General features: G+C 31.9%; 1 protein-coding gene across 1 annotated transcript in view; it reads left to right on the forward strand.

Annotated features, from left to right (window-relative positions):
* The window catches only part of Smp_142390 (putative innexin), a gene marked incomplete at its 3' end in the record, with an annotated part of 47,783 nt that extends 41,975 nt beyond the window's left edge, over positions 1–5,808 (forward strand). The window contains exon 2 of the mRNA XM_018795404.1: positions 5,165–5,808. Coding sequence (XP_018649720.1) covers positions 5,165–5,808 — 644 coding nt within the window. The remainder of the gene's footprint in view (positions 1–5,164) is intronic.
* Positions 5,809–22,628: the final 16,820 nt, after the last annotated feature.

A 22,628-nucleotide genomic window follows, 5' to 3' on the forward strand; every position in this document is an offset into this window, starting at 1 on the left:
TTATTAAATGACATAATGGAAAAAACATTTTCTCCAATAAAATATCTTTATATGACGTAATGAACTTATTAGGCTGAATTAAAATTGACAAGAAACTATAATGAATGTCTACATTTACTAGACTAATATTTTGGTACAATTTTAAATGACATAACTACTGGTATAGCTGAGTAAACAGCATAATCAAAAGTTAAATTCACTTGTGTTACCATGATTGTTATGATAAATTACTATGGGGTTTCAGAGAACAAAAATACAATTAAGTAAAATCATTTTTTTAGTTGATTATTGTTTAGTGAAATACAAAAACCAATTTGAGCATTTTATAAAGAAAAAAAATTAGACTAATTTCTTCCTAGTTTATTTGGATATTGAAAGCCTGGATGCAATTTTTTAAAATCATCAATGTACTTATGTGATAGTAAGATTATTCATGGTAAGAGTGGAATACTGTAACTTCCCATTAATAGTCATAGTTTATGCAGGCGAAAAGTTATTTTTAAAATGTATACTTTTAGGATCTACGTATAACAACAGAAACTGATCAACTGCAGTTCTGAGTATGAATAACGGAAAATTGCAAACACATACTCATAATCTATAATAAACCGTAACTCTTAGAATTCTTTTTTAAGTGGTTATGGGGTTTTATCATATTTCACTGACATTTAACTATCTATAGTTTATCAAGATTTTGTCAGGAAAATATTATTTTCGAACTGATTCAAAGAAGATCTCTTCTTATCCAGTATATGTGATTCAATAACCTAACTCTTAGAATAATGTCATTAATATTAACTTTATTCAATACTACATAAATCATTATTGTAGATTCCTTTCGTATTGTTTTTTTGAATCTTCCTATTGATGCTTAGGACTGCAACTGATCAGTCTCATATTGGCATTTGTGTATTCTGTGAGGATCGCCTCAATATTGCCTTAAGTCACTAGCATTATAAGCAAAGATATATGGTGAGTTGGAGTGGAGTCCAGGACCCGCATTTCGTCCTACTTGTGACTCGTTAGCTGAATGTACCTGCGTCTCAGAGTTTAAAGTTCACTCCTGAACTCGAACCCAGAACCATTCGCATCAAACGCCGTCGCGTTATCCTCATAGCAGTCCTAAACATCAATGCGAAGATTCAAACAAACAATATAAAATGAATTAAAACTTCGTCCCATTACAAAAGCTAGTGGCTATCTGGACTCAGTATCTAAGTGGATAACGCGATAGCGTTTGAAGAGAACGGTACTAGGTTCGAGTCCTAGAGTGAAGAATAACCCTGAGATGCAGGCACATGTAGCTGACGAGTCCCGAATAGAACGAAACGCGCGTCCTAGATTCCACTGCTAGCCACCACCCATCTTTGCTTATAATTATTCTAAAGAATCCTCACAACGTAACACGTGTTTGTGTTATGTCCATTGGATTTGTAAACAATTTGTACAAAATAGTTTATAGTAGCAAATAACTAATAAGTATAGTCATCCTCACAGGTTTTAGACCAGTTTTATTCCTATGATATATACATATACGACGTATCAATATTAAAATAATCACTTAACGTTCCTCCGAATGTCACACGATAACGTAAATAACACTATTTACTATCACGGTTTCGGTTGAATCTTCTAACAATCAACTTCATAATAAGAAATGAACTTTTTATAAAGTACTATGAGTGCACTATATGGTTAATACAGACATAATTAATAAGTTTGAGTAAATCTGAATAACGGAAAACATGTTGCATCATGTGTATCAATAAAAAGTAGATATCATAAAGAGTAAATTGAAGCATATTTTTATATGCAATCGTCCTTGCATGATACTCCATGTTGTTCACTTTTAAATATTTATAGAACAATATGAATACACAATATTATATATAATAATAGTCTGGTGTTTCAGTATATTAACATTTCATAAATCACTCTATTTAATTCCCTAAGTTTACTTCAGATCCGACCTATTCTGTCAATCTTTTTCTAAATGGTATTTTGATGCCCTCTTAAACAGTATTAGATCTAGCTGTCTATTATTGAAACATTTGGTATTAAAAATTTCACTTGGGCATTATTTATCAAAACTGGTTAGTTAAAAATTATTAAACTTAGTCAATGATAAGTGTATCATTTCGCTCAGATACTTTAAAAAACATTAAAATTGATTTGCCTGTGAAAGTTTAAAATGAATGAAATGTATAATAACAGAAAAGGGTTTTCTGGATATTTTAGTAAATTAATAGTTGAATTCATGATTCAATTAAAGCTAGATCACTATGGAAAACCTGGAAGTATTGGACAGCCATTTCGTCCTAGTATGGGTCTCCTGGGCTCGAATCTTGCAGGCGGGGTCGTGGATACGCGCTGCACAGTTATCTTATACTAGGACGAAATGGCCGTCCAGTGCTTCCAGATTTTCCATGGTGGTCTGGCTTTAATTGGCTTATGAATTCAACTATTAAATATACAATAACTACTTTTTTTTTTAAAAAAAGCGATATTATCCGCTACACTCCAAACTAGTATCTATTTTTTTAACAATAATTAATCAGCTATACAAATTATACAAAATGATTCAATTGACTAATCAATGTATATGTTATTAAAACTGTTTGTCGGATCCGCTTCTCTTAATCTTTTCTTGGTAGTTTTCAACCAAAACGTTGATTAGTTGCAATATGTTACCTATCTAGACTGTTTTTTTAACAAACATATCAATTTCCCTTGCATTCCTTAACTAACTGTATTTTTGAAGATTTAATTTTGATTTATAAATTTATTGTTTAAAAAATCACTTCATTAAAATAAAATAAAATTAACATCTGAAACAGAGTCAATGTTCCGACACGATCTGTCCAATAAATAAACAAACTGATCTAATATAGGTTGTTAACTATACAATAATATTGACTTAATTTGTTGATGAAAAAATTGTTTGTTTGTGTGTGGGATCGTTTATGCTTTCCGATAGCTGATTTCCTGTTATGATGCAAGCTAATGAAATGAATTTGAAAAAATCATCTACTGACATGGTTATTACATATGGTATTGAAAGAATTCTATGCGAATTTTTTTTTCCGAAATTGCATACTCCTGACAAGAAAGTGAGAGGAACTCAGTACTTCATTAGTTAGTCAGGCATACTCAACATAGAGCCTGAAACAAATGTTTATTATCCTAAAATTCCATACTGAATGCTTCGAGTAGACAGAATAAAATGATAAGCATGAAGGATTGAACGCTAAAATTTCAGGTCGAAGGCAAGATAAAGATTGGGTGACTTTGGCTCACGTCACTTAATGCATCCAACCACTAATCGTGTTAATCACATTAATCCTAACTAGATAGTCCAAATCTATCGACGTGACAGTTAAGCATGCAGTGATCTCATGGACTGATGTTACTCATTCTTTTGGCCTTCTCAATTTTTTTCCGAATTACGCTTACATGTAATATAGCACTTCGAGATGGAAGGTAGGTGGACATACATAACACATGTTCAAGATACCTTAGTTGATAAAAATTCAGAACGACGCCAACCAGTATGCCATCTTCACTGGTTATTCTGTCTAACTTCAGCATTCTCAACTCGTTTAATTCACGATGACCGATAAATGCTTGGAGGACACCTGTTGTCAAAACCTGCAACTTATATATCCCCTAAACATAGTCACATACATTAGTCTCAATAAATAGCTAGACTTGTATTTCAAATCTATTTATGTAATCCAGATTACTCTATAGGTAACTGACTTTCGAATTAGTGATTCGTAGATAACTAACGCTTCATCAGAATTTTATATTCTCGCTCAGTGCAGTGTAAGATGTCGTCTGTGTGCATCTAATTATCATTTGTCTTAAATTAAAACCAAGCAGAGACTTTTGGTTTTAGCGATTCTGTGAATACTTTTGTCATAAATTATGAACTCTAAAAATATCATAAAAAAGAGTTTGTTGTAGTTCTTGTTATACTCCTGTTCAATCTAATTGTATTTGAGCGAGTCTATCCATCAAACTCATCATTCTAATTTGTTCAGGTATTTTGTGGGTTTTCATGTGTATCCATCTTATCTAAGAACTTATGAATTATATTGATATACATTTTGATGTGTGTACGGCTAATGTTTGTTACCTACACTCTAATTTTTCTACCTGTAGTTTATACATTATTTGCCTTGTATAAAGACTGAGTCATCCTGTATTCCCTGGTTCAAGCTAAAGCACTGATTTCCGTATCTACTTTTTTTTCTCTACCTGTCTGCAGTGTATTCTCAAGTATGAAATGAATGTATAGCTTCGATAGGTATTTTTTTATAAAAAACACAATATTTATGTGTCCGTATTGTTGAACTTCTTGCCTCCGTATTGTTATTTTCATAATAACCATCTTAATATTGGTTTACATTCATTCAATTATGTTAACTATTTTTCATTGAGATTCTCAGTGGTTTAATGTATTCTACTCAGTCGATATTCCTTCCGAAAATACCATACCACGAATTGAAATCAGACCATTACTTTAAGTACAAGGAATTATTTTATAGTCACTTAATCTATTGAAATAGAACGAAATTGGATCAAGATTTACTCTTAAAATAGCATTAGATGAGTGATGTCAGTGATGTAAGTGAATAACATATGATATAAAAGCCTAACAAGCGTAAGGCTGTAATTTAGTATTCAAATACATTCGGTTGTCCACACTTTTGTTCCCGTTCACTATATTATGATTTAAATTAAGAATTTAGGATTAAGATTTGGGCAAGGAGTTAGGGTTGAGATTAAAAGAAATGATTCGGAATTGAGTGAAAGAATGTTTTGTATTGATATGGATGAATATTTGCTCATTGAAATTCAAGAATATGAAAGTTGAAGTTACACTAAAATTCTCAAATGAGGGTCCCTATTCCTTAATGTTCCCATGTTTGCCAATTTTAAAAGTCTTGGTAATGGTAGGTTTACTTCAACTTTTTAATATGATACAAACTCTTTGTCATTGTGTTTTTAATTACGAGCCCAAATCCGATAGTCTCTAACTTATATCTGACTGGTTCGTCAATAATATATTCATTTCTACCTATCTTTTGAGATTGTACTTTATCATTGTTGTTAATTTATATATTATTACTAGCATTAGTACTTTTTTTATATTTCCTAGGTAAACCACTACATTGTTGGGTACCACAAGAATTCACAAGTTCATGGGAAGACTATGCTGAAAATATTTGTTGGGTACAAAATACTTATTTTCTTTTACCAAATGAAGCTATACCAGAAGATGATTTTGAAATGCTTAGAGTACGACATATATCATATTATCAATGGGTAGCAATTATATTAGCCGGACAAGCTATGATGGCATGGGTACCGCATGTATTATGGCGTGTCTGGTCAAAACGTGTACCTGTTTTGTTAAAAAACGCACGTGAAGCCGCTGTACCAGATAAAGAAGTACGGCATAAAGCTATTAGTTGTCTTGTAGCTGCATTAGAAGAAATTTCTGAAGCATCAAAACGTTATCGACGTACTCGGGGAATATTTCAACGTTGTTTAGGTGGTCCACCACCGACTACACGTATTACATTATTATTTCTAATTGTACGTATATTTTTTATTGCAAATAATATTGGACAAATTTATGTTATGAAACATTTTATTGGAACAAATGATACATTATTTGGTTTACATGTATTTCAAGAATTATTAATCGGTAGTGAATGGGAAGTTAGCGGTTTATTTCCACGTGTAACGTATTGTGATGTAAAAGTTAGAAAATTGGGACAATTAAAACCTGCATCGTAAGTTCAATTAAATTACTTTTAATTTGATTTCATTTATGTTTATTTCCAATTCATTTTTCTGAAGTTCAAATACGACTTGAAGTGAAATTCAAGCAATACTTTTCGTCATCTCTTATCATTTTGTTGTACATACATTTCATTGTAGATATTCTTAATCCTACTTAAACACAGAATGTTTCCGATACTATCAATAATTCAGCCATACTTGAATTTGTGGTTTAATGATAATATCGAAGATATCCGCTCAGAAAGCACGTATCCTGACAAAGACCAATTAATTATATCCCTTTACTTTTATAAAGTGGGAAGTTAAACCGCTAGAAATCGAATTGCTATGGGTAATATGTTATGTTCTTAGCTTACATGATTATCACGAAATACGATTGGTGAATTTAGATACGCTGGCTTTTTTACAGTTTAATATAATTAGTGACAGTGGATATAATTTATTTACACTATGGAACGATTTTAGGTGGATAAACATTATAAACAAGGAAGCATTAGAAAGCGTATTAGTGTGATAAGACTCTGATAATTCCTACAAATAGTAAACAGAAAGTCGAAAAAATATTGAAAATACTCCGGCTAATCAACATTCTTCAGAGAGTTTCATTAGAATGCATTAGCTTTGTCTCACGCCAATTCCGTAGCTAACAGTTTGTTATACTTTCCAGAAGCTTCTACATTACCTAATTTTCACAGATTCCTAAAATTAGTCTCATTTTCTTTACATAAGCTTACTTTCAAAATACGTTACCATCAAAATTTCATGATTTCAGTTTCCTATTTAGAGACATGTACGGGGTCGGAAATTCAATGCATAATCGTTCAAATACAAGACATAACACCTAGTCTCATAAGTCGAATTTGATTTGACGTTTATTCAAAATACACATTCACTTAAATACTTCAGACTAACTATCGTTTACTCTCTGTCTAACATGCAAAAATACACACTACGTCATATTTCAATATCTTACATTGGAGAAATGTTTACAACCGACCAGTTGTATTGTTCATGATGAAATAACAACTATTTACCTATCATTAACATTGTTGGTTGAAATATAATGAAATATTGTAATGTTGCTTCGTGGTGATATGGATTTTTGTGTGTTTTGTTGATCAGAGTATGTTTATAATTTACAAAAATCTAATTATGAAAATGTTTTTTTCAGATGACGTCTGTAAACATTGTAAGCAAAGAATAATTATTATTAGTACTCACTGGTGAACTACATTGTTATTATCATAGGAACCGTAATCATAAGAATATTTGTAAACTTTTTTATTTTTGAAAAATACATGGGTCTGTTCATGGACAATATTTGAGCTTACGAAACGAAATATATTTGATTTTTCCATGTAAAATATTTATCGTTTTTGGTACACCAAAATTGTGATTTATAGTGAAATATGGGATGCACGGTTCATTCTTGTTAGTTGTATGTGTCTGGATCATAATGTTGATTTTCAGATTAAAAATGGAATCTAATGACTTCAATTTTTATTACGAATGCGTTGTTCTCTTGAGGCATTTAGTCCATATAATGTATTCAGTATCTTTTTTAATATGTTTATGTAACGGTTTTATACACTTGTTGTGTAGACAACGCTTTAACGCATGAAATGGTTGATGTTGGATTTGAGTTGCCTTTGCTAGTCGCCATCACAACACTACGAGTTTCAAATTCATTCTGAATCATATTTTTACATCCACTTCGATTACAGACTGGCAGAAGAATAGTGTTAAATATCTTGTTCTTTGCTGTTAATTTATAAATGTATAACTGTAAAAGTGCCTTCTCCATAAAGAATACACTTTCTACTTACCTTGGTACTGATTTCTGTTTTACTTATGAGTAGAAATAAATACTTAACGTAGTTTCTTTATGTTTTCTATTGACTATTACATTACATGCAGTTTGTTTCTTCTCAATTATCCTACCCGTAACATCGCATTTGGTTAGAAATTAGTCAAATCTAAGGTCTCGTTTATTCTTCTACCTAAATATAACAATGATTACTAATCAGTGTAAAAATTTACTCATACAGATAAGCAGTCACAGTCGGCGTGGCTAAACGGTAATATCACTGAATGTTGCACTATGTGGCATTGAGTTGGCATCTAACAAAGAATATTCGTTCTTTGCACTCTTACAAATATGTCTTCAAGTGTTCACTTGGTATTATTAATTGACTACAATAATAGACATTTGTTAACTTACTGGCCAAGTTAGACATCAGCATCTTTCAGAGCCCTGTCAGTGGTCTAGAGGTTAAGCGTTTGTGAGCGCAACCGAAGGTCCTGGGTTCGATTCTCGCATGCAGATTCGTGAATGAGCACTGCTTAACAGTTCCTTGCAAGAACGAAGCGGCCATTAAGAGCTTCAATGGTGGTCTGAACTAGATCAGTTCATGATTTTCATGAAAGTTAATTTGTAACTGATTGATCTATGAGTAGTGACCCATCTAATACTTGTCTAAACTGCCAGTATTTTAATTCTATCCGTCAATTATTTTTCAACTTTATGTATTTCTTTGAAGTTGGAGATATGCCATGGTAAAAAAACTCTAACTACCATCAAAACTAGATCCTTTGTTTCCGTTCTACTACGTCTGACCATGTAACATGTTACCACGCGTTAATCTATGAATAAATCAGTCAATGCATCTTTAATAAAAGAAAAAAAACGTTCAGGACTTTATTATTGTCATTTTTAGTTATTTCAGTCCTCATTTCATCAATCTTTAATAATAAAAATTATGATAGTAGTAGTAATAATAATTACAGTAATCATATTCGTTTAATCTTACTATCAAAGCTGATAGCAACGTAAAAAACAACAATTGAGGTCATATCGATTTGTATTTAATAAGAGAAAATGATAACTAACAAAGAAAATAATTTGTCAAACCACTTCTTACTTATATAAAAATGTACAAACAAAATTATTTTCGAATATTTTACTAACCATCAACGTTTGTGTCATGGATGTATATTACAATATGCTTACTCTTTTTCTCTCTCTTTTCATTTGTTATATCATTCAATCTATGTGATATTTATCTGTTCAGTCAACTTTTGACCTATTTACTATTCCATCTTGGGTTGTATCTAACCAAATAATAATTGGTCCATTGTATAGTACTGAAAAAGATATGTTTAAATAAGAAGAAAAAGTTTTCTTTTTTGATTGAAATAAAAATAATGACAGTAGACAAAGTAAGAAAATAAATTACTTTCCAAGGTCAATAATAATTGGTGAAATTCTTTTGAACTTCATGAAATGGAATAAAACCAATTTCCATAGCGCTTTTTTTTCTTTTTCCTCATGAGTTGTACTTTTTTATGAAAGTAAAAATGTGTTTATACTGTCATTTATTTAAAGTTGGTTATCACCACATATTAATAATATTCATGAAAGATTTCTAGAAATAATGATGTAATCAAACAGCTAGTTAGTTTCTTGGTAGTTTACATCTTAGACTGGTCTTAGAGAATCACTGAAATTATGGACCACTGGACAGTTATTTCATTCTTAATACGGAACTATTTAGTACCGCTCAACCGATACCCTACTCGTGACGAAACTGAAGAAAATTACGCCTTTTGACGAACATTTAACTTTCAAACCACTGAAATCCCATCTGGTGGTTTACATCTATAACCCTAGTAAATCGGGTAATTATCATCCAACATCAGTTTAGACGCCTGTCTCATCACCGACTAAAGAATTTTTAGTTATATAGGAATGGATAACGTAGGGTTAACATCAAAACGTTCGAATCCAGTACGATAGTAGGTAGGTTCTACTTGAGTATCCGAAGTAGGATCTGAACACTCATATAATTATTCGATGGATTACATCCTTCATAGACTATGATCAACTGAAAATGTGGTTCAATTAACTTTAACTCAATAGTGTAAAAGTATCATGTTAGTTGCAAACTTTAAACGTTTTACAGGTCAATTCTTCAGTGTAGGGTCACGCTGGTAAACTAATGGAGTATTCCTAAACTGTTGTCTGGTAAATCAGATGATTTTCAACTATTCACCTGAAGTTGTCAATCCATGATTAAACTCACTTTGGAAATAGAACAAGGATAATAATGACACAAAATCTTAATTCTGTATTCGATTAAAGTAGTAGTAGAGTGATAACCAAAAATTTTCAAAAGTAACGATTTCTTCAAGTTTCTCTTAGCACTATATTTTCAAAATGATCTATGTCAATATTTAAGGTTTACTTATTTAAGAGAGATTAATTGCGATATAGATGTAACAAAAATGCATTAAACTGTAAATCACTAAAAAATTAATAGCTGGTGTACGCCGTAAATCACATTATGATACTTTGATCTGTTCTTTACATGCTGTTTAACAATTAAACGTTCTAATTTTATGTTACGTTTGTTTTACCAGTGGTAATTAATACAAATTATTAAACTAACATGAAACACCTGTGTGAATAGGGTTATATCAGTTAAATCATTGCTAAATAATACAGGATGTAGGTACATTCATCTGACGATTTCCAAATTAGGACAAAACGCGTGCCCTGGATTTCACTGCCAGCCACCATCCATCTCTGCCTATAATGCTTGTCATCCAAAGCAATATCGATGCAATCTGTACAGAATGCACTCATGCCAATAAGAGTTGGATCAATCGCAGTCCTAAACATCGATTGGGAATTTTTAAACACCTAATAGAAAAATTAATTGTTACATAATAGTTTTTACAAAATCTTTTTAAATAATAAATGATTGTTATTTAATATAATGACTTTTACAAATTATTAAACTTCAGTTCTTTTTCTAATCATGAATTAACTTTAGTTAGATAAACTCTAATTGACTGATGTTCAGAAATGCTAATCAATGGATGACAACTGAGTAGTTTGAAAGACCTGAAAGCCATGTGATCGGTCGTCAATGATGTTATGGATAAAGAGTTGTTATAACAGAAGGAAACAATTTTCCAATACTCATTGGCATTCACTGTTACCTTCGTTAATATTATTCCATAATGAGTATCACTTATAGATCAAAGTAACTACTACAAATTATCTTACCATTTATATAATCAGTTAAATCTATACAAAGTTCAGCTGACTTATAAAGTAAAAACTTTAATATATTCGTTATGATAAACTAATTCAATTGATCTTTTGTCATTTCTAATAATTAATGAATGGCAGTCGTTAGGAATCACTTATAGACTAATATTATACGTATATTCTTATTGTATGACTACCAAGTAACTATAATATATGCATATTCATATTCTTTTGATTATATGCTTTTATTTCACTATTATCATATTATTTACTATTCTTGAGATATTTCCAATATACTAATAACGGTCTCTCACAATCACAAACATTTCTTGGCTTGATCTTGTGTAATTGTTATTTTCTAGTTGTGGTATGATGCAATCTGGTTTATTTGTATATAAACCCAGTATGTTTGAAATATATGATTGGTATCGCGGAGGCTGAGATTGGTGTTCGTGACTAAATCGTCTTGGTTAGGAGAGAAGCTATTATTCTCGGTATACCAATTGGAAATCTAAGCTGCCCGTACAGGTTTATGAATCATTGGTCTGGTCGTATAAGTCGGTGTCACTAACGGGCTGTCATATCTTGTGATATAATTAATCAGACATAAAGACATAACATTGTTCACTTGTTAAATAATTACTAAATATTCTTTGTTATAAAATCTATACATCGTATGAACATGAATTTATACCAGTAGAAAATACTTTGCTGATACTAACTGGGAAAAACCAACCGTGGATCATTTAACCGTTATTTTTTTCTAATTTAGTAGTTCTTGATAATGTGCACTTATTTCCAAAAATTGGATCGAGCTTTGAATCTTGAAAGCCCTCAGATGAAAGCAATACTCTAAGATTAAATAAATTGGAATGCCTTGTGTCTTCAACTTAAGTGAAATTACGATGTGACATAATCTTTTTCAACATTTTGACATTCGATTCACATTTCACTATTTTTAGCGCTTGTTAAACTAACAGTAAGATGATGAAGAGTGAGTGAGGATCTTTCATTGCCAAAAAACAAAGTATTGATATAGACAAAAGAAGAGTACATAAATATGATACTGAAGTGATTTAAACAGAAATATATGGGCAATGACTTAGTACAGCGCTATTTAGCCAAATGTATGGCTGAATTTCTCTCCAAAAATCCAAGAGCTATTATCTTGTACCTGATTGGTCCGTCCATAAATTATGGTCTCGCCTTTAAATGCCTTTTTTTTTAATATTCTGATCACAGTTTTGTATAGTTTATTTCATTTAAATTCTGCTATCAAATTCATACTAATACATTAAACGAATCACTGACCAATTTTACTTTTTCTGTTATTGTTATTATTGAACTGTAAAAAGTAAATCTGGTGAATAGGATGAAGTTTTACGTGATTTTTTGTTGTTTAAAACAAACAGATGAATTTTAAAAATATTCTTTCATTTCCGGATAGAAACTTTTTTAATTGATAATAGTAATACATAATAGTAATAAATGGATAAAATTGTTTTGACTCAAATAGTTACTTACTTACTTACTTACTTGCTCCTTTTACTCCTCGTCGATGTACATAGGCCGCCCACCAGCACTCGCCATCCAACTCTGTCATGGACAATCCTTTCCAGATTTTTCCAGTTGCTATTCGCCCTTTTCATATCTGCTTCTATTTCGCAATTTAATGTGTTCTTTGGTCTTCCTCTTTTCCGTCTCCCTTCAGGATTCCAAGTTAGTCCTTGTCTCGTGATGCAGTTTGGTGATTTCCGTAATGCACGTCCTATCCACTTCCAACGTCCTTTCCTAATTTCCTATTTATCTGGAAGCTGGTTCGTTTTCTCACACAGAAGACTGTTGCTGATGGTATCCGGTCAATGGATATCGAGTATTTTGCGTAGACAACTGTTTATAAATACCTGTACCATTTTGATGATGGTTGTAATAGTTCTGCACGTTTCAGCTCCGTACAGTAGGACTGCCTTGATGTTCATCACTTAGTTACGTATATATTACTCAATGTATAACTTATTACCATCTTCTGTCAACGAAATTGGTTTGATTAAGATAAGGTAAATGAAGATTAGTAGCGCATAAATTACACAATAATATTCCAGAGACCTGTTGGTACGTTATTACGTCGTTGTTTATTATATTCCAAAAGTGTAATTCTACAACTCTTCTCAGAGCCGAAACAAAAATCTTTAGATTTATTGTGACGTAAACTTTATCAATAAGAATGACTGTACTGAAGTTTAATAGACTACATCAGTATTTTTACTCACTGTACAGTAAAGTAGAAACATTTTAGGGACGGCATGTGTTCATGAATAGAATCTCTATTTTACGTGACTCGTAATTGATCAATAATGATTAAATAAATGGTTGTAAATACTTTTGAGTCATACGGAAGGTCGGTAATGATCTGAATAGCTCAGTGGCTACGTCTCTGACTATAAATCTAGATGACACAGGATGGAGTCAACCAAAAAGAGTCAGTTCCCTTCAGATTACAAACATATCTCGCTAACGAGTACTCAACAGTACGAAATCTAGGTCCAGGGTTACTGCGAAAAATTCTCAACCATCTTACATTAATTATTTTTGCAAGCAGTATATTTCATTGGACGATACTTGTATACAAACGATAAAAGTCATGAATTATGTATATATATTACCCACTTAATTATTTTCGTTTTTCCTCGGGTACGCTATGAAATAGAAATGCAACATCCATATTGCAACACTAAAGACAAAAGAATAAAAATTGGCAACAAGTAATTTGGCCTTAGCAATCTCTATGCTTTTCTGAAAGCTTTACGGTTCTACCAGAGCGCATAACTTTCGTCCGTGTGGTACAGTTTGATGAAGTCTTCTTGTAATACCTAATCACTGAATATCGTATGTCAATTTCCACAATATCGTTGTTGGATGGTATACTGGGAATATCACCTGGGAAAGATTTGCCTCTCAACTAAGCAGCTTTCCGCCGATTGATTCTGACTTTTTGTTCTTTATCACTTTTGTAGACAGCATAGTATTTTGACTCACTCTTCAGAATTGGTCTTTCATGAAAGTGCTCAAGAGATCTGCTTCTTAAACATGATTTTAAACAATGTGTGCACTATACCGCAGGACGTGCTGGATAAAAACATATTCTGACTAAAATCATGTTGGAGCAGACATACCTGAACTCACAGCACTCGTAAGTTAGTTCAATCTTGCACCCCCGTTTCGTATGGGGATAAATTTATTGGTTTGGTAAAATAAATTAAATCCAGAAGAACGTGATTAACAAGTTCAATCAGTTTAGACTTCAAGAAATTATGACTAGATATTCTTAAATAAACCTGACTACTTCTTAACACATCCGTTTGTGTATTATATATCTGTATGGAAAATAAACTCCGAAGACTTGACTTTGGAATTTTAGCCCCAATAGGTTCGAAGTATATGACTTTTGATATTATTATATTTTCTAGGATTTGAACCAGGCGTCCTACTTACTTACGTCCGTTACTCCTGATGGAGGAGAATAAGCCGCTTATCATCATTCTCCATCTAACTCTGTCCTGGGAAACCCTTTCATCCTTTTGATGTCTGTCTCCGATTCCCGACGCAATATGTTTGTTAGCCTGTTTTATATCGTTTTCCCATCAGCATTCCAGCTCAGCGCTTGCTTTGTAATGATATCAAGTGTCTATTTCTCTAAAATTCATATTGTAATAAATAAGGCTACTAAGTTATGAAGCTTAGTGTTTATTCAAAAGGTTCGAGTCCAACTAGTTCTATAATAGGATGTTGGATGATCTCTTTGAATGGAAACGTGATATGTCATAAACAAATAAAGTGAACTGTTAGTTTTCGATTCAGATATTTAATGACATTTCAATTACTGTAAAATTTAAACATTGACTAGATTCAATACTATGACCTCTTTTAAGTACCTATTGTTAAGAACTAATAAATTGTAAAATTAATAAATATTCGGCTTTATCTCGTTTTCCTTTAAATTGCCTTAGAATGTTGTAATTATACATGACTTCTGGGTGAGATTAATTATTTAGTAAGGATGGTTATTTAGTAAAGGTTGTAAACATCTTACATTCTGTCTAAAAAAGTAACAGAACTCCATAGATTCCTCTAAAATATCATGATATTCATAGTATGCTTTATAAATTGTCGATGAAATTTATCTAACAAATGATATCAAAGTTTATACAAAAGCCATTTCTTCATCACATCTGAAAGCATCTACCAGGATTATTTAACAAGGAACAACGCAAATCAACTATAGCATCCGTTTTACCACATATAGTACATTCATAACATTCCACTTCATGTTAATTCTTCGATTTTATTCATAAAATCTTGTTGAATGATTTCTAGATGTAAAGTTCTCATTGCCGAAGCTTCATCTGTTCGGAATTTAAACCCCAGTTGTGTGTACAAATATCCGTTTTCTGGATTTCTCTTTCCACTGTAATTTTAACTTTCGAATTTCGTTTATCCGTTCGAAAGCATATAATACGGTTTCATCGTTCGACTGAGAATTCGTGCTTATTGTTCATATATAAATAAAATTTAATGTCATTCACATCTTCTCTGTTCTACGTATTGATTTCTAGTGATGAATATTTCCCTAAAAAAATAGTTCTGTAAACAATTAGTACTGATGGAGACTATGTCAGTACTAATGGAGAGTGCTATCTACAAGTAAACACCTCAGTCCTACAGGTCAGTTGTTGCTTAACTAGCTCTGAAGTAATCTCTTAGACTTTAAAGTTGGGGTGACACAGGTGTAAATTAAACTGGATATATCATTTCCGTTAAGATTGCAAGTGTGACTAGCTAATTGTGGCAATCCATTTTTCATCAGACAAATATTGGAGTTACATCAGTCAATCATATGAAGATTTGCTCTAACTTTCGAAATGACCTCTTTAGAGGTTATTTCATTATATCGTCAGCAATATATCCCTGCCCCTGAAAATTCAAAAATAGCTTTCTTCTTTGGAGCAATGTGTTTATTTTATGAAGGCTGATAATTTACTCAATAAATCTCGTCAGGTAGTTATTTTCTAGGACAATGAATTTCAAATTGAAAGCGCTGAAAACGACTGAATGAACAGTTTTTTAGTAACTTAGAATAGATGACATTTTTTCATCTTGTTAGAACTCAGTAGTGAAAACTTATCAGTAAACTGTTTCACACGGGTTTTCTATACATATACAATATTGATTTCTCATATACATCATTATTCAGTGCATAAGCTTAAAAAAATTAGTTACCATGGTTATAGATAAAATTAAAACATAGGATTGTTAAGTATTTGAGACGACTGTACAATTACTGTACCTTAGTTTGTAGCTGTGATTTATCCCAATTTTTTCAATGTTCAATAATTCTGTTGTGTCCAACACTCATTTATTTTTCCATTCATTTGTTGAATGTAATTTTCATTAAAAATTTTATTTTCACTACCGATTTTTTTCGCATATGTATTTTTCATCTGTCATTTTGGGCTGCGCTACACTGACACTTTCATAGCAAACGATTGTGGATAAATCCTGATGTTTAAAAATGAAATATTTAATCAAAATCATACTTTAATCTGCGACAATCATCAACTAAACGTATAGAAAAAAAAGACAGAAAATGATTGTTATAACAAAATTATTGAACGTTAGAAACATAGAAGATAATCTCAACCCTGATTCATTCCTTCCTAACAACTTTCACATTTATCCACATAAAAGATTAAACATATCGTATTCGAATTTCGTTAATAGTAAAATACTATTTAGTCACTTAGTTTAAACTGGTTACATCTTAACTTCCAAAGTTAATCACTGAAGAGTTGAATGTAGAATATTTTTTTAAAAAAAATAATATCATTTTACATCTATTTTCATTGTCTAAACTGTTTTGATTTAAAACTAGAAACCTACTACTTATCTAATCAATATCGTCTAACTAATGTAAATGAAAATGGCAGAAGTATTTTAAAAGTTACCGAAACAATGCAAAACTTTATATTTACTAGTTACTGATAAAATTGACATATGTCAATTGTCAAATTACCGATGTCAATAAGTCATACTTACATGAACCACTTCCTAGCACTCTGAAAATCTTTTTTTGTTTTTTTTTGTTGGAAACTATGGTTGACGATAGTTGAATAAATGTTGGACAATTGTTTTATTCTACATTTTTCTTGTATACGCATAAACTGGTTAAGTCTTATTATTTGATTATATGATAGTGGAGACTTGTAGCTCAGGTGGATTATTTTGATGGAGTTTCGTTCTCTGAGCTGGAAAGGTTCGGTCTTGAACCTTCCATCGTTATTCTGAACGATATCATCAGCACAAAATTCAGAGAACAAAACTCAATCAAAATATTTGATTACCTTTTATGGATTAATTTTCTATCAATGTTATTATTATTAGTTTCATAAGATAGAACGGAGAAAATCGGAGAACTAGTGATTAGCACTGTTGATTTTGTTAAAATGTATGTAAGCGTGTAAGTGATGTAAACATTGAATATCTCTTTACTTAAGTATGAATTATTATAATCATTTTTGTAATATAAACACCATTAATTTTAAACCATGTAAAGTGTATTATGAACTATATGGTGACTATGTTACTTGTTTGTCGTTATTCAGATAGGTCTCAATAAGATGATATTTTTAATTTGAACTTTGATTGTGCGGAGTAAAAACTTTTAATTGATAAAGAATGTTTTATCCTTGGAAAAAATGACTGAGAGATCACAGTAAATCTGAAAGTGCTTGCTTTGATCGCATGTGTTTTGGGGGTTCCATTTTTTTTGGAATAGTCTTATGCTACAGTAAAATAACTGTCGAGTACATTTCGGTTTACAGTACAATATTGTTTCTTCTTTTTTTAAACCTGTTCAGTAGTACTAAACTGAAACTTGTTTCAAGATAACCGACTATAGTGGATGCCATCAACTAAGTATGCCGTCCTGTTGTTGATCTACATTTCTAACTATTATTAGTTCATGATACAGATCAACAATTTAATCAGTGTACTGGGATTAACCCTCTTTAAAGCACTTTCTCAATGTACAGTTCTGTTATTTAGACATCACATTAGGATACCCATTCACGACAAGAAACACTAATCAAACGTTTGACATTGTGTAAGTCATTGTTATTGATCATTGCAATGGGTCAACTCAGAAATCCTCTATCAACATTCGTTAAACCCAATAAAGAATTATTCCGATTGTCATATAACTGATCTTAAGAACCCGTCACTTCATGATTAGCTGCCATAAATTGTGCAGATTATCATCAGTTCTCCTAATATTGTGCATTTTCTCAGTAAAATTTGGAATTAAAAGGTAGACTAAGGTTTAAGATTCATCTGCTTTATTTATGAGAGATGTGAGATTGTAACTCACTGAAGATAATGGTGGATGTGTCGCTCAATTTCGTGGATCGGTTGAAGTTAGACATTAACATCTTTGGATGCCGGCTCAGTGGTCTATGGGTTAAGCGCTCATGTGCGAGACTGATAGGTCCTGTGATCGAATCTCGTGAGACGGGAAAGTGGATGCGCACTGTTGAGAAGTCCCACAATAGGATGAAACGGCCGTCTAGTGCTTCCAGGTTTTTCATGATGATCTAGCTTCAATTGATTCATGATCTCAACTATCAAAATTACTATACTATCCACAAAACCCCTCCTGTTTTATTTATGTTTACACAAATTCACACATAAACATCGGTCAACATATTGGCTTTAACTAAATTATCGTATACAGAATACATATTGTTCATTGCCTCGAAGAAGGTTTTAAATGTTGAGTGAATTCAACAAGAAAACCGTTAGTTGATTGCTTCATCGTGGTCTTGGATTTCTGGATAGAATGCACTTAAAATGTAATAGGGGAAAAACTTAAGTTTTACTGTTCCTTGCAGCAAACACACTACTGATTTGTTATTCTCTTGTTCCTATTTCCAATTTTATCAAGATTGGCACACTAATGGTTGGTGATATCTCTATCATTACCAACGTTAAATCTCAAAGCTAATCAACAGTAATACCTGATAATCAGTTACACATGGATCTTTTAAATCCATTGGTACCTGGTTATATTTCACAAGTTTAATAGAAAGTAGTAAATCTGTAAAAAAGGACTGAATTCACTTTATACATTTAAGCGACAAGAAGTGACTTAAACAACTACAATTAAATTGATTTATAAATAATACTTGAATGTTGAAACATCAAAAGTAAACTAGATTGTATTTCTCTGCACCAACTTTGTATTTTATTTTAAGTGTTTGATGGTGTTGATAAAACATCTTTTTGGATCTAGGTTTCGTGTAAATTTCCAATTGGTAAAAAGAGGCATCTGAAATTTCAATGGGGACGGACATGTCTCGTAACATGTAAACGAGAATCACTATGTATTATTAACACAGACGGTATTACTAAGCCATTGCTATGGTGACTATAGGCGTACACAACTGAGATGTTAATATTAATCGACCAATCAGCAAAAATTATTCAAAGGAGGCGAAATCTTAGAAAAGTAATATATTTACTAATGCAACTTTTACTACAGTTGATGGTACTACTATTAATACAACAATTAATCCTACTATTAGGGCTAATGTAGAATTTAGGAGAGGGCATTTCATAATATGATTTTTCATTTATAATCAATACAGGGATTTGTGGGGATTGTAGTATTTTCACTGAAAATAATCATGTGCCCACTAGTGACCAGCTACAAAATGAATTTGTTGGAGTTCTAGTGAGAATCATTGACCAGTACAGTTCAACCCGTATCGGATATCAGACAGTTATTCATCTCAGATAATCGATGAAGGGTTGTGCACGATCATGAATCAATTGAAGTTAGATATTAACACCGTTAGATGCCTACTCAGTGCTCGACACAATAAGTGTCCAAGCACGAGATCGAAGATGCTGGGTTCACATCCCGCGTCCAGATTCGTGGATGCTGACTGATCACCAGTCTCATACTATGACGAAACGACCGTCCAGTGCTTCCAAGTTTTCAATGGCGGTCTAGCTTAGATTGACTCATGAATTCAACCGTGAGGTTCTTTCATTTATCTCAACAATTGACTAAATCACATTAAATCGGATTTTATGCCAAATTTTAAAAATCAAGTGAAGAATATCCGTTTTCGGGCTGTAAACTACAATATAATCATTTTCGTAAAATATTTCATCACTGATAAGCCGTCTACATTGTTATCTTTTTAGTGACTGTTTTGTTTGTTTGTCGTTATTCAGGTCAGTATGAATAGGATTATATTTCGTAATTTTGGATTATATATATATATATATATACATATATATATATATATATCATGATGAATATTAGTTGAATGATAGCTATACTTAAGAACAAAACTGTTCAGGATCGATGGTTTTAGCAATCCAACACAAATAAAAGTTTAATATAGGATGAATCAATAACTAATTTTCTTTTCCTTTGAATATGAGATCATCATTGGAACTTAGTATTCGTTGAAATGTTGTTCACTATTATATCTTCGCATGTTTTTTTACACTAAACTCTAATATATTATTTATATTTATGGTATATATGTATTATATAGTTTGCATCAAGGATTAAAATTAGTCACATCAATATTGAAAAAATAGGGAAATAAGCAAAAGCTGTTTTATCCCAGTTCAGAACGTCTCATTAGTGTTCTCTAGTTGGAGTCAAACCCAAGATTTCCTTGTCAACAAATCTTAAGATCTCTAAGTCATCATTCAGCAGTATACATTCATAACTTCAATAAATTTATAATATTGTAAAGTGAACATCCGATGTCACTGGTGAGTAATCATCCCACTCCCTACAGTGTAAAGCTCCACTAATTACTTCTTCGTACTAAAACTTCAGAAATTATCTCGTGAAGTTAATGATTAGTAAATACATGATTATTATAAGTGAAAGGTGTTTTATAAAGAACTTTGGATTTCGTAGCTTACTTGAACAATCTCAACAAATCCTCCGATACTATTTGTAAATCGCTAAATATCCAAACTAAGGTTACATAAATTCTATTTTATCAAGTTTATGATACATCAATCCTATTTATCCTCTTAATAATGCTTTCTGTGTCCAAAGCTATATATATTTCTAATTAATAATTCGATTGTGCAAAATATGACTAGAGTTTGGAACAAGAAACGTCCCACAGTTTCATCGTTATTTTATGACTTGTTGTCTACAAAGTATCCTATTACCGCCCCCCATATCATCTACTCTGCGTTTTAGAACAAAAATATTTCAGGAGAATATATATTGTGAGTAAAGATGAAGCATTATCCTGATGACCAAAACAGAAGATTCCTGCTGAATTCAAGATCCATTATCATAACGTAGGAATTATTCGTCAACACTTCACACACTTTGACTTACACGTCACAAATGATTATTCAAAACGTTTTCTTTATAAAAAGGACAACACTAAGGATATTCCTAATATTTATACTACAATTTTACTAAAACGTAGTAGCTGATAACTTGTCTCAATCATTGACACAACCAAACCACAAAACTTAGGAGGTCTTCAGAACTTTATCTGTTTCTATATAATATACAGGCTGACAATAAGTGCAGTCAATCCAATGAAATGTTATCTACATTAGTTACAACTTATTCAACAGAATTCAACCAAAGTTAAAAAGAACACTTATGACATGAAATTCATTACTAGTCGGTCGTCACTCAATGTGAATTGTTCAGATTTACTTACAAACTCTGATACAAAATTTATGTTTTATTCATTTTAGACAAACATAAAAATCACACTGTAGAAAATATATCTTATTTTCATTGTAAAGTAAACGAGTGTTAATGTGTATTCAAAAGAATAGTTCGCGTGCTAATATATATATCTCGACAATATACCATAATAAACTAATGCATATGTAGCAATTTGGATAAATACAAGCTCACATGAAAAAAATTTATCCCAACATTTCCAGGTATTCTGTCACACACATATTTATCAGTATGAGGTTGTGGAGATTGTTAATTATTTGATTGAGATCATGAATCGTTCAATGTTAGACCAGCATTGAAAACGTGGAAGCACTGGACGGTCGTTTCGTCATAGTATGAGACTGGTGATCAGTCAGCATCCACGAATCCGGACGCGGGATGTGAACCCAGCATCTTCGATCTCGTGCTTGGACACTTATCTTCTCGACCACTGAGCCGGTATTGAACGGTGTTAATAACTAACTTCAATTGATTCATGATCGTGCACAACCCTCCATCGATTATCTGAGGTGAATAGCTGTCTCACATCCGATACGGGTTGAACTGTACTGGTCAATGATTCTCACTAGAACTCCGACAAATTCATCCTGTGGCTAGTCACCTGAGAGCAAATGGTAATTATCAGTATGTGGTTGTGTAATCCCATACTAGGATCAAACAGCCGTCCAGTGCTTCCTGGTTTTCAATGGTGGTCTAACATTGATCGATCCAAGATATCAATCAGAAAAAGAGTATTTTGAGATAACTATTCATGTTTGCAAAGAATACATGACTTTCATTAAATTTAAACCTGAATAAAGTTAGACTGCTAAAGACAGAATGATTATAGACTATGGTGTTTTAATTGCAATCTCATTGGTTATTTCTTTCGCTATCCATCTAATATTAACCAAAGTTAGCGTAATTTTTGAATAGAGTGCGTATACATTGACAAGTATAAACAAAAGTTAGGAA

The sequence above is a fragment of the Schistosoma mansoni genome, chromosome 2 (assembly GCF_000237925.1).
Source record: "Schistosoma mansoni strain Puerto Rico chromosome 2, complete genome".
Lineage (NCBI taxonomy): Eukaryota > Metazoa > Platyhelminthes > Trematoda > Strigeidida > Schistosomatidae > Schistosoma > Schistosoma mansoni.